This window comes from Mus caroli, chromosome 5 (genome assembly GCF_900094665.2).
Source record: "Mus caroli chromosome 5, CAROLI_EIJ_v1.1, whole genome shotgun sequence".
NCBI classification, from domain to species: Eukaryota; Metazoa; Chordata; class Mammalia; order Rodentia; family Muridae; genus Mus; species Mus caroli.
Window position 1 is genome coordinate 122,653,977 of NC_034574.1, and position 14,152 is coordinate 122,668,128.

General features: G+C 45.6%; 2 protein-coding genes across 3 annotated transcripts in view; one reads left to right on the top strand and one right to left on the bottom strand.

The window, feature by feature from the left end:
• Psph (phosphoserine phosphatase) overlaps window positions 1-13,464 on the bottom strand; it is a 21,475-nt gene extending 8,011 nt beyond the window's left edge. The window contains exons 1-4 of one of the 2 annotated variants that reach the window (XM_029477686.1): window positions 13,168-13,464; window positions 5,182-5,264; window positions 4,846-5,067; window positions 2,678-2,789 (exon numbers count right to left, since the gene is read on the bottom strand). The gene's annotated coding sequence lies outside the window, so the exon portion shown is untranslated. The remainder of the gene's footprint in view (window positions 1-2,677; window positions 2,790-4,845; window positions 5,068-5,181; window positions 5,265-13,167) is intronic. The other variant, XM_021163069.2, reaches the window with a different exon arrangement.
• A 99-nt stretch (window positions 13,465-13,563) lies between these two features.
• Cct6a (chaperonin containing TCP1 subunit 6A) overlaps window positions 13,564-14,152 on the top strand; it is a 10,427-nt gene continuing 9,838 nt past the window's right edge. The window contains exon 1 of the mRNA XM_021162390.2: window positions 13,564-13,787. Coding sequence (XP_021018049.2) covers window positions 13,651-13,787 — 137 coding nt within the window. The 5' untranslated portion in view covers window positions 13,564-13,650. The remainder of the gene's footprint in view (window positions 13,788-14,152) is intronic.

The following is a 14,152-nucleotide window of genomic DNA, read 5'->3' on the forward strand; positions in this document are numbered from 1 at the left end:
TTTTTTTTTTTTTTTTTTTTTTTTTTTTTTTGGTTGATAAGCCCTTCTTAACCAGGGCTCCAAAGTGAAAACACACGTTTCTTTCATGGCTGGATTTAGTCCTGAAATGGGTGAGAGGGGAAATAAAATCTCCTTGCTCAAACAGATGGCAACCCTCCCATACCTAAGATCACCTCCCACACCTAAGATCACCATCTGCTTCACTAACCTCTCATCTTCAAAGATGGATTTTCTCTGCATTAAAATAGATAACAGCAGGGGTGCCGGTGTGAGTCTACTATCAGTGTGGAAGGTGGAAAAAATAAGAGTTCAGGGTCACCAGGCAGTGGTGGCACACACTGTGAATCTCCGCACCCATGAGGAGAGACAGGTGGAGCTCTGAGTTTGAAGCTAACCTGGTCTACAGAATGAGTTCCAGGACAGCCAGGGCTACACAGAGAAACCCTGTCTCAAGAAAAAAATAAGAGTTCAGGGCCAACAGGACTACAAGAAACCCTGCCTCAAAATAAAGGGCAGTTAAGGTCAGCACTCAGCACCCACATGGCAGCTTGCCTCCCAGGAGATCCAGTACCACCTTCTGGTTTCTTCATGCTTGCACCAGTATGCATGTGGCACACATACATAAAATAAAAATAAGTAAATCTTTAAAGTGGCCACAGAAGCTGAGCACATCAGAAAAAATCAGGATCCCTAAACAGTGCAAAAGAGTGTGGGAAAGTTCCAGATCCACAGCAAAGACCTGCTCTGGAGTAGGAGAAAGGTTACTGGCCAGCTTTTGTTGTTGTTGCAGAAGGTTTTGTCAGGTAGCCCAGGCTGGTATGGAACTCTTTGGTCAATCTGCCTAGGCTGTGCTGAATGTAAGACCTTCATGCCTTAAAGTGCTAAGATTACAGGCATACAGCACTACACCTGGGTGAGCAAGAGGGCACAGTGGAGATACAGGACTCTGAAGCCAAGCTTGTTGGCCTGAGTTCTGTCTCCATGACTGATATCCTACAGGGAGAGAACTGACTCTCTCAGAATGTTGTGTTCTGACTTCCACAATGTACCATGGCACCTGTGCACCCACTCACACACACACACACACACACACACACACACACACACAAATCAGTCAGTCAGTCAATGGAAAAACTATTTAGATAAATAAAATGTTTAAGGAGAAAAAAATCAGGGCTGGAAGGATGTCTCGGTGTTAAAAGTGTGTATGTGGGGGGGTGGATGTGTGTGTGCGTGCGCATGTGTGGGCACTTTTTTTTTTGACATTTTGTAAAATGTCAATTTACAAAAGAAACAGAGCTAGAGAAATAGTTTAGCAGTTAAAAGCACTTGTTCTTGCTGAGGACCAGGACTTAGTTACCAGGACCTGCACGGTGATTCATAGCTATTCATAAAGGCACTGAATGCAAGTCCTACACTTGCATTAGGGCAAGCAAACATTCATACACATGAAATGTCTTTTTTTTTGAGATATGGTCCCTCTGTGTTGTGGGAGTTTTGGTTTTGTTAAAAACCCAGTTATGTTATATGAATCTGTTTGTGTTTTAACCCCAGGTGTGGAACACAGGGCTGCTTTAGGTTGTCCACAGTCTTTAACTATGACTGTCTTTTGCTCTCGCAGGGGCATGGTTTTTGCCAGCTCCAGATAGTTTATTCTGAAAACTCTGGAGAGGGTATAAATGCCAGAGTTCTAGAGGGGCGAGAGGCACTCAGAAGATGAAGATGGTGGCTTCCACTTCCTGATGCTACCCTTGGCTGCTGTTGTTGAGGTCTGTCAACTGGCCATGAGCAAAAGGACGAGAAGAAGGTAAAGAAATCCTAACAACAAAGATTGGACTTGCTGGGCTGGAGGAATGACTCAATGGTTAAGAGCAATGACTGCACTTCCAGAGGTCCTGAGTTCAATTCCCAGCAACCACATGGTGGCTCACAACCATCTGTAATGGGATCTGATGCCTTCTTCTGGTGTGTCTGAAGACAGCTACAGTGTACTCATATAAGATTACCATCCAGGCAAAACGAATAAATCTTTTTTTTTTTTTTTTTTTTGGTTTTTCGAGACAGGGTTTCTCTGTGTAGCCCTGGCTGTCCTGGAGCTCACTTTGTAGACCAGGCTGGCCTCAAACTCAGAAATCCGCCTGCCTCTGTCCTAAGTGCTGGATTAAAGGTGTGACCCACCACGCCCAACGAATAAGTCTTTTTGAGAAAGAAAGCTAGCTGTTCAAGCCATGCATGATAATTCACATCTGAAATGTCAGAACACAGGAGACTATGGCAGGAAGGTTACTGTGAATTACAGACCAAGCTAGAATACAGAAGGAAACTTTGCCACAATAAATAAATAAATAATTTTTTAAAAATTTGGGGGCTGGAGAAATGGCTCAGCAGTTAAGAGCACTGGCTGCTCTTCCAGGGGCTATTGATCCCAGAACCCATATGGTGGCTCACAACTGACTATACCTCCGGTTCCAGAGGATCTGATCCCTCTTCTGGCTTCTTCAGGCACCAACCATGCAAGTGATACACAAATATGCATGTGGGCAAAACACGGGCAAAGCATGTGCCCTAGCCACTAAGCCACATCCAGAAACCAACAGACAATACTGTTCACTTAGGCGAGGAGGTTAGCTCACAGGCAAGCCTAAGGACCAAAAGCATGGCGCCGTCTGGTACTCACGATTCTCCAGTGTGCTGGAGTCTTTCTCTTCCCCTTCCTTTGTTGGTTAAAAATGCACCCTAAACCTCAGCTTAGAGGTTTTTAAAGGAAGATCTGTGGGTTTTGCAAGAGACTAAAAAACAAAACATGAGAAAAATGAACAACCAGGAACAGACTGGCAGGGTGGTAAAGGAGCTACGAATTGTGGCCCAGTTGGTAAAGCATTTGGCACAGAGCACAGAGCAAGCCAGGGATTGTGCCCTCTGAAACACAGAAACCACGGGTGACCTACACCTGTAATCCCAGCACTCAGGGGCAGAGTCAGTTCAGAGGGTCAGAAGTTCAAGGCTACATAGGGAGTTTATGGTTCAAGGCATGCCTGGATTAATTGAGACTGTCAAAAAGAAAAGATGGAAGGGGGCTGATTGGCCTCCTAGTAAAATGGTTCCAACAATGGTTCAAACTCAAAGTTTCCTAAAACTGCTTCCTCTGGAAGATGCTGGAGCACTGCAGAGAAGTAACTATGGCATTGCCCGTGGCTTCCACTCTGCCACATCCAGGAGTTACCATACTTATGAGCAGATTATAAAGAGAAGGGTCAGGAAGAGGACCTGCAAAGGACCTGCTTGGAGAACAATACGCAGCTACAGAACAAGCCAACTGGAGTCTGCAGCAGACCCAACAGTCCCTACTGCCTTCAGAATGAGACACACACATGTGTGATGCCTCATACCTGGAAGTTCAACATTAGAGGAGTTAAGGAAGCCTGAGGCAGGAGAATTGATCTGAGTTTTAATCCTGTCTCAAAAACTGGAAACTATAGAATAAGGGAAGAAGAGCTAGACTGTGGTTGGCAGCCAAGTGCACTGCTCTATGGGCTTAGCCAGCTCAGCCTAATTGGCAAGTTCCAAGCAAGTGAGCAACCCTGTCTTTTAATAAATAAATAAGCCGGGCAGTGGTGGCACAGACAGTTTATCTCAGCACTCTGAAGGCAGAGGTAAGCAAATCTCTGAGTTCGAGGCCAGCTTGGTCTATAGAGGGAGTTCCAGGACACCCAGGGCTACACAGAGTCTTGAAATACCAAAGAAAAGAAAGTGGACCCAAGGCTATGGAAGCAAGATCGCTGCAAGTTCAAACCAGCCTGGACTACGGAAGGAATTTTCGACTTTCAGGCAGCCTGGGCTACACACACTCTATCTCAAAAAAAAAAAAAAAAAAAGACTACACCTTTCAAAACGGAAGCTATGTAAGAAATGAGGAGAATTTGAGAGAAGATACAAGTACTGAGGACATATCACAGCCAGAACTCACATGCACTGCTGGGGGCAAAAACTGCAGCAAAGTTCTTGTAGGTTAATCATAGACTTACAAGCCCCAGTGCCCCTGCTCTTAGAGAGTCACCAAGAAAAATAAAGGCTGGTGGGAGAGAAACATTTTCATGGGTGTTTCTGGGTGTGATTGCCCAAATGTCCACCAACCCATAAGCTTTAAGCACTTGGGAAATGGAAGTAAGAGGATCAGGAGTTCCAGGCCAGCCTGTGCTAACTCACACACACACACACAAACACACACAAATATAATATGCAAGATTCACAGGAAAAAAGTATAATCGGGGCTGGAGAAATGACTCGGTGGTTCAGTTTGCTTGCTGTTCCTGCAGAGAATAGGAGTTTGCGCGAATGCCACCCACCTGGGTCACAGGGGTCAGTTCCCAACTTTCTGTAACTCCAGCTCCTGGGGATCTGACACCTTTGGCCTCTGAAGGTACACACACACACACACACACACACACACACACACGGTTACTTAAAGAAAACGAACAAATTTAATGAATGAAAGATTTAACACCCAAATTAAAGCTATCCCTTTATAACTGAATATGGCTATTTATTTCAAATTCTATTTCTATGGAAAGGATAGCAAAGTCAAGCCACTTCAGCTCCCGGTTTGGAGAATTTTCTTATCTCCTCCAGATGATTCTCCTGTGGCAGATTGCATCATTCATTCAGGCTGTTTGTCGGAGAGAATGGAAAAAAGTGAAGTTATCTCAAATATGAACCAGCCTAGAGTCCCAGGACATAATCTACCTATCCAATAAAGAATCAGAGAGGAGATAGCTGTGGCAGAGCGAGTACCGGTGCATCAGAAAGCTGGACACAGGGGAGACTGGTGCGAGCGGGGGAACTCACCGCGATTCCTGGGCCGCGCTGGTCTTCTTGGTTCCGGTACCTGTAACTTTCCGGTAGCAGTGGGGTCTGGAGCTGCTGCAACGTGCGAGCGCTGTTTCCTGAGTGAGGTGACCCGTAAGGCAGATCACAGTCCACACTCAAGGCTGGGATCTGCGGATGCCTCCGGCGACTCCAGAGCAGTTTGGCATGTGGGCTTCCAACTGGAGCAGCCAGAACTCAGCTCTGCAAAACCGGGTTGGAAGGCCGCCTTGGTCCAGCCCCCAGGGGCGGGGCTTCCCAATCCCGCCCCCAACCCCTTCCCTTCCAAGGGGCTCAGCGCCTACAGAGCTTACTTACTGTAAGATCTGTGATTCCTAGTTTGTTGAGTTGGCTCGAAAGAGCTCCTGGACTTTTAGAAGCTGCGTCCCAGTGCCGGATCCCTGCACGCGGGAGAAGCGAGGGACCTCTGAGCTGATTTTGCAATGCATGAAGTTCCTTGTGAGCCCTTTCTGAAGCCCACATTTTCTACACTACCCCTGCAGGAATGCAGGTGCCAAGAGAATTACAAAATCTACATACTCAATTGGCGAGTGTTTGCCTAGCATGCAAAAACTGGGTTCCGCTGGGGCCGTGGTGCCCCCCGCCCCCGCCTTTAATCCCAACAGAGATAGGTGGTCGAGGCTAGTCTGGTCTACAGAGTTCCAGGACAGCCATGGCTGTTACACAGAGAAACCCTGTCTCAGGGAGCTCACATAAACCCGGATTGCACATGCCTGTAATTCTAGCACTCTGGAGGTAGAGATAGGAGAATCATACCTTCAGTCATACTGACATTATGAATTTGAGGGCAGCCTGAACCATTACAGAGACCCTGTCTAAAAAAATAAAAATACTCTGTTCACACCTCAAGTTCCCCCTACCATTAAAAAAAAAAAAAAAAGCCAAAATCGTTGCTGGGCTGGGGAAAGGCCCTGAAGTTACGGAGTGTGTACGACTCTTGCAGAGGGATCCAGGTTTGAGTCCCAACACCAGCTCAGGGGAGATCCAATGCCTGTTGGCCTCTGAGGGCATCGGTACACATGCAGGGACATGCATACACATATAAGTAAAAATAATTATTTTTAAAGTAAACGTGGGGGTGGGGGGGTGGAGACAGGGTTTCTCTGTGTAGCCTTGCTACCCTGGAACTTGCTCTGTAGACCAGGCTGGCCTCCAACTCACAGAGATCCACCTGCCTCTGCCTTAAAATCTTATTTAATATGTATGTGTGCTCTGTCTGCATAGCAGTCTACTTCCTGCATGCCTGGTACCTGATGAGGCCAGAAGGGGGCATCTGATCCTCTGCAGGTGGGGTTACGGAGGTTGTGAGCTGCCATGTGGGTGCTGGGACCAAACCCAGGTCCTCGGGAAGAGCAGCCAGTACTGTAACTACTGAGACATCTTTCCAGCTCCTCTCTTTTTGTTTGTTTGATCTTCGCAGATGATTTTTTTTCCCTCGTGTGTTTGTGTGGTGTGCATGCTCATTTTTCTATGTGTAACAGGTGCTCGTGTGTGTATGTGTGTGTGTGTGTGTGTTGGTGGCAGGTGTCTTCCTCAATTGCTTTCCACCTTATTCATAAGTCAGGATCCCTTTATTGAACTCAGAGTTCAATGAGCTACCTAGCCTGCTAGTTTGAGGATCGTATTTCTGCCTTCTCAGTGGTGAATTTCAGACAGGCCTCTATTCCCACCCTATGTGTGGGTTCCATGAATCTAAACTTCCAATCTTGGGCTTGAATGCCAAGTACTTTAACCACTGAACCATCCTCGTAGTCCCTGTGTCTGTTTGTTTTATCTGTCCATTTGGTTGGTCTGGGGAGTCGAGTTGTTGAGGGGCAAAGAGAGAAGAGGGAGGAGGGAGAAAAGGAGGGGGAGAGAGGGAGAGCGAGCGAGCGAGCGAGCGAGAGCGTACTTGGAATTATGAACCTTGGGCTTGACATTTCGTCAAATGTTATACTAGTGAGCCTTTCAGCCCTAGCCTTACTGTTTCTTAGCCTTCAACACCCTCTGTAGCCCTGTCAGTCCCTGAACATATGATCCTTCTGTCTCAGCCTCCTGAGTGGCTGGAGTGACAGGCCCGAATCACCAGGTCCAGCATTCACCTATTTTGTTCTGTCCTATCTGTCCCCTTCCAGATGTCACTTGTCCAGCCATTAGTTTAGCAGACCCAGTAAGGAGTATGGTTCCCAAATATTTACATTGCAAGAAACTGGCTGCCATTAGGAAATGAAGTCCACCCTCAGGTCACCTGAGCCTCCGGTGCTGACCATCTGTTTCACCAAGCAGAGGAGGGACTGTGGCTAAAGGCAGGCTTCTAGCCACAACAACGGCACTCTGAGCCGGAGAAGCTCTCAAACTACACACTTCAGGCCAGCGGCACAAATTTTCAATCCCAGCATTTAGGAGGGAAGCAGAGGCAAGTGATCTCTGTGAGCTCCAGGCCAGGCTACAGTAATGTGGTGAGACTCTGTCCCAAAACAAACACACAAACAAATAAACTATACAATTCAATCCAGTAAGAAAAGCCCCCAGAGTTTTTGCTCAGAAGTGACTTTGAAGCTCACTATTCTCAGAATTCACTGGCTCAAAAATGGCTGTAAAAAATGGGGCAAGTAAGTTCCCCTGTGCCTGCTGGAGACGGGATGTGTTTATGTTACATGTATTTAATTATAGAGGGGTGGGGCTCCACAGTGAGCATGTGGACGTCAGAGGACAGCTTTATGGACTCAGTTTTCTTCTTCCACCATGGGCATCCTGGGAAATCAAACTCGTGTCATAAGGCTTGGTGACAAACATCCAGGGCTACACAGAGAAACCCTGTCTCGAAAAACCAAAAAAAAAAAAAAAAAGGCTTGGTGACAAATGCTTTTACCAGCTAAGCCATCTAGCCATTCTCAGAGATGGTTTTGATGAGGGAGGGTGCTGGCCTAGGTTCAATCCCCAATATCAGATGAAAATGTAGGCAAATTAAGAGTTTTGAATGCTCTTCTTGCCCTCTTGCTCCTCTCTTGCATTCTCTGCTTCCCTTCCCCCCACTCTACATGCCGGTCTCTATTCTACTTCTCTTCTCTTCTCTTCTCTCTCTCTCTCTCTCTCTCTCTCTCTACATGCCGGTCTCTATTCTACTTCTCTTCTCTTCTCTTCTCTCTCTCTCTCTCTCTCTCTCTCTCTCTCTCTCTCTGCCTCTACTACCCTCTTAACTCCCCTCTCCATGCCCTGAATAAACTCCATTCTATACTTAAAAAAAACAGAGTTTTGAAATAACATTTGGTAGTAACTTTAAAATTAGTATACTAAAGGATGCAAGATATTGAACACTTAACATGTATTTTCGTCTACACAGCAATGGGAATTTTTCTTTCAAAAGGAAAAACTTAACTACTACAAATATGATTACATACATGAGTTCATTTGTGCTATTATTCCTACTTTACATATTTATCAAATAAATTCCAGATATTTAAATAAAATGTATCAGCTGGTCCTGGTCCTGATCGCCTAATCTCAGGCCTGCAGAATGTTTGGGCACGAGATGGAAGTGTTGATGTTCAGGCAGAGCACACATAACACATCATTTAAAAATGCCACTTCCCAACACTTAGGAAGCAGAGACAGGCAAACTTTATGAGTTGCAAGACAGACAGGACTACACAGTGAGATACAGTGAGACTATCTAAAACAACAAACAGACATTAAAAAATACACAAATAAAAAAAAAATACACAAATAAGTGTCATAGAAATAGCAACGACAACAAATTAATAAATGATAGAACAGTGGTTCTCAACTTGAGGGTCTCTACCCCACAGGAATTGTATATCAGATATTTATACTGCAATTCATAACAGTAGCAGAATTACAGTTATAAAGCAGCAATAAAAACAATGTCATGGCTGGGGAACTGCATGAAAGGGTTGCAGCATTGGGAAGGCTGTGAACCGATGGGCTACACAAGTGTGCAGCATGGTGAAAACCAAGATATGTATAGAACTCCTCACAAGTTACTGACTGAACACAAAGAGCAACTGTATTTTTAGAGATTGACTTTTTATTATTTTTGATTTATGTAGCAGCTATGTGTCTGCACGTGAGCATGTGCCCATGAGTGCAGGTCTGTCAGAGTTCCCTGCAGCAGGTATTACAGAGGTTGTGAGCTGCCTACTGTGGTGCTGCGAGCCAAGCCCAGGTCCTCTGTGAGAGCAGAGACAAGTGCTCTTAACCACTGAGCCATCTCTCCGGCAGCTCCAAAGAGAGTAAACTGGTGACTTTCAAATAAATGATCAAAGTTAACAACATGAACAATGGGATACACTGGAGTCACATGATTCTCCTTAAGCCACAAAGACATACCGTAGTCTCTGTAATATTTATGGCCAAAAATAAATTTAATCACTAGAAAACATCAAAGTACACAAAACTAAGTCTTTAAAATAACCTTTCCATACTCATACCAAGTTCAAGCCAGGGAGAGTGGTACAGATCTGTTCATCTCAGCACTCTAGAATCTGAGGTGAGAGGGCTGCCAGTGTGAGGCCAGCCTGGGCTCCACAACAAGTTTCAGGTCATCTTGGGTTACGTAGTAAGCTTGACTCAAAAATACAATCTGGTGTGGTGATACATGGCCATACTCCTAGCACTCTGGATACAGAGGCAGAAGACTCAGCACAAGGTCATCCTGAGCTACGTACTAAGTTTGAGGCCAGCCTGGGTTACATAAAACCCCATTCATTTTTTAAGAGATAAATTTAAAAAAAAAATAAGGTCAGGGTTTGGGACATGTACCTCTTCAGAATGGAAGACGTGACACTAAATACAGTCCTGGATAAGATCCTAGGACAAGGGCTGGAGAGATGTCTCAGAGGTTAAGAGCGATGACTGCTCTTCCAGAGGTCCTGAGTTCAATTCCCAGAAACCACTCGGTGGCTCACAACCATTTGTAATAGGATCAGATGCCCTCTTCTGGTGTGTTGAAGATAGCAACAATGTACTCGTGTACATAAAATAAATAAATCTTTAAAGATCCTAGGACAGAAGCAACAAGTTAGAGGCATGGCTAGGGAATCTAGGGCTATTGATGAAGAACTAGTTTTGTTTGGGTTTTGATTTCTTTTCTAATCATGTCTGAGTGTTTTGCCTGAATGCATGTATGAACATCACATGTGTGCCTGGTACCCTCAGAGGTCAGGAGAGAGATTCAGATCCCCTGGAGCTAGAGTTAAGGATGATTTTGGGTCACAATCTGGGTACTGAGAACCAACCTGGGTCCTCTGTAAGGGCAGTACATGCTTTGAACTGCTGAGCCATTCTATGGCCCTCTTAAGTTTTTGAAAGATTTTCAAATTAGTGTTAGTTATGCATTAGGGATGGTCTACTAGCAGTCAGTGGCCACAGAGACAAGAAAAGGGCATCAATAATTCAATTCTAGGGATCCCTCACTCTCTTCTGACTTCTGAGGGCATGAGGCATCCAAGTGGTCCACATGTAGACAAACAGGTAAAATGCTCACAATCGTGAAATAAATAATTTTTAAATTTTTTAATGTTTTAATTTTTTTTTGAGACCAGGTTCTCTGTGAATCTCTGTGGATGTCCCTGGCTGTCCGGGAACTTGATTTGTAGACTGATCAGGTTGGCCTCAAATTCGGAGATCTACCTGCCTCTGCTTCCTAAATGCTGTGATTAAAAGCAAGGTGGCCAAGCAAATCCCAGTACTTGAGTGAGGGCAGGAGGATCAGGACTTTAGGTCATCTTCAACGAGTGAGTTTGAGGCCAGTTTTGGCAACATAAATCCCTGTCTGGGGATGAGATGGCTCAGATGATAAAGGTGCTTGCTCCTAAGCCTGGTGGCCTGGATCTGACCACAGACCCCTATGATATAAGGAGAGAACCATCTGGCCAGAAGGTGGTGGCGCAGGCCTCTAATCCCAGCACACCAGAGGCAGAGGTAAGTGGATCTCTGTGAGTTCGAAGCCAGCCTGGTCTACAGAGCAAGTTCCAGAACAGCCAGAGCTCCACAGGAAAACCATGCCTCAAAAACATACACACACTCAAAAGTAATCCTCTAACCTCTCTAAATATACTCTGCCACAGATGCAAACACCCATGCACACGAATGAGCGTAATAAAACCTTTTTGAGACTCTCATTTAACAACAAAACTCTTTACAAAGACTGGAAAGTAGTTGTTGTAGGGGTAGACCAAAGCCTGTGACAATCACATATCTCAAATGTATCTTACAGACATCTTCGCATATATGTTAAATGTCACAGAGATTTTTTAGTTGCAAAATATCAGAATAAATTTAGCCCAATGGGAACTTGGTGAAATATATTATGATTCAGTCATTTAGTGAAATATGCCACTATTTAAAAACAAAAAAAACAAGCCATGTGGTGGCAATCACCTTTAATCCTAGCACTCAGAGGGCTGAGGCAGGTTGACCTCTGAATTTGAGGCCTGTCTGGTCTACAGAGTGAGTTCCAGGACAAACAAGACTACACAGAGAAACTGTCTCAAAAAACTAAAAGACAAAAAAAAAAAAAAAAAAAAAAAAAAAACAACCTAACAAAAACAGTTTAGCCAGATGTGGTGATGTCGTGATATTCCTTGTTGAGAATGACAGAGTCACTGGGACATAGTTCAGAAGTTAAGCTCCCGGCCAAAAAGTGTAAGCTAGGTGTGGTGGCGTGTGCCTGTACTACCTGCATTTAGGAGGTGAGCAGATCGAGCCAGAGGCTCATGGGTTAAGAGCACTGGCTGCTCTTCTAGAGGCCCTGCATATAACTCTCACTCAACACCTAACATGGCAGCTCACAACTACAGCCCTATAGGATCTGATGCCCTCTTCTGGTAAGCAGATATACATGCAGACAGAACACCTATATACATTAGATAAACAAACGTACGAACAAATAAAGAGGTAGGTAGAGGCAGGAGGATCAGGAGTTCAAGGCTAGCCTTGTCTACATAGTGAGACCTTGTCACAAAAACAAAACAAACCACGAACAAACATAAAGCAGCTCCAATATATTCTTGGCTAATGTTTTAAAGGACTTTTATACTAAGTATTACTAGTGTCAACTCTCAGTGTTCCAGGGCGGTCTTTAATTTTCCAACTCAATCCAACATCTCTGTGTCCTGTTCTCTACTTTACAAGCAGACAACTGACTCTGGAGTCTCCCTCTGCATCATTTACCAGCAGCAACAACAACAAAACCGCACGCCCACCCAAGCGGTCTATATAAGTAAACATGAGTCTTCTTCATGCCACGTTATCATCTGCACAGCTTTTGTGGTTTTCAATTCTACAACTGCACTTGAAAACATTACACTAGCATACTCACTGCAGCCAGAAGAGCAGAGGTTTGGTAATAACTAAATGTCAGCCGTATGACTAGTTGTTTCTCTTTCCTTTTTAAATTTCCTGTATTCGGGACCTTTAAACCGGTTAAACCAGCACTCAACCTCTGAGCTACATACCGTATAGTTCTGTTTTCTTTAGACAGGGTCTCCCTATGTAGCCACGGTTGGCCTGGAACTTGCTATGCAGACCAGGCTGGCCTTGAACTCACAGAGATCTGCTTGCCTCCCATGTTCTGTGACTATGCCTGGCTCTGTATTGTTCCTGTAATGAGGACCACACAGATGTGGAGGAGAATAAGAAGTTCTCATTGCTATCAAAATGGCAAAGCCTTCAGTATAGCTCAGTGGAATACGTCCAATGGCATTACGAGTTGTCATCTGTGTGAAGTGATTCATATTCATATACATGTTTAAAAATTCAGCACGTATCTATATGTAAGTGCTCAACATACAGGCAGGAAAAACACTTATACGCTTACTATTCTTTTTTAAAAACAATGTTTAAAAGAATGCTTTCAAAGACTGGGCACCACTGTCCAGCCATGTTGTTAGTTTTTAGCAGGCTTAGTAGCTCATACCACTTTGGAAGTTGAAACAGGACTGCTACGAGTTAGAATACCAGTCCGGGTTAGACAGTTCGTGGTCTAGCTGGGACATAGAGTGAAACAAGGATTACTATTTGTTTCATTATTTTAAAAAAATTAAAACAAAATCCATTTTAGTTTTCAAGCTGCCTCAATGACCTGGGCCCTAAGAACAGACCGATCCTGAGTCTCCTCAACGCCCATCGCACCACTCCTAAGAAGCCATCTAGTACTTTCTACCTAGCGTAGTCCTCCCGTCAACCTCCGGGGTCTTAAAATGACCAGGGTACAGGGGAAGGCTCCATTTTCTGTGCTCCCCCATTTACAGATAAAACAGGCAAGGAAAAAAAAAAATGAACCTGGGAAACCTCGCGAGAGTGCGAGGGAAGCATCCCGGAGTCCAGTAGCTAGAGACACCCTGCAACTAGAGGCCGACGCCTCTGCTTCCTGTCACACCCAGTCGAGTGCAGAGGCCGAAGCATCCCTCACACACGACCTGCAGGGCTTTTCCTGCACCGCGGGGCCGCGCAGCCTCCACGCTGCAGATTCTTAAAAGCGCCGAACCGTGATGCTGGGCGGCGAGCACAACGGAACCTTAAAATCCGGAGTGCTGAAGACGGGAGAACCAGTTTCTCCGATGCGCAATGACGTCGCAACTGGGCGTGATGGGCGGGGCCTAGAGAGACCAGCGTCGGGTTAAGCCAATCAGCGGGCGGCAGGAGGGTCGCCACCCAATGGAGGTGCTCTGCGGGCACGCCGGGGGCGGGCCGGGTGCGTAAGACTTTTCGAGAAGACCCCGCAGAGAGCACGTTGTTCTCGGCCTCTCCGGAGCTAGGCCAGCCATGGCGGCGGTGAAGACCCTAAATCCGAAGGCCGAGGTGGCCCGGGCCCAGGCAGCGCTGGCGGTGAACATCAGCGCGGCTCGGGGCCTGCAGGATGTTCTGAGGACCAACTTGGGGCCTAAGGGCACCATGAAGATGTAAGCCCGGGCTGGCGGGAGGGCGGGCCTGGCGGCTCGATGGCCGCAAACTCGAGTCGCTGCCTCCATGCCTTCGCGCTAGCGTTTTCTTTCTCCCATATCTGGGCTGCATCCCATCCAAACTCCCCGAATCCGCGCCTTTCGGGGTTGCCATTTGCACCTATTTCTTATAGAGGAAGAGAGTGGCGTGTGCACCCTTCCCGAACCCAGCCCCCGGCCCCGAGTTTACTGGGATGTAGGAGTAAAGTCCAAATTTCGGGATCTGTTTTCGTTACCTCGTTAGCTAGCAAATTAATGAAGTTCACTGAGACATAGCGCTTGGATTTTTTTTTTAATTTTTTTTTTAAAGATTTATTTATTTATTA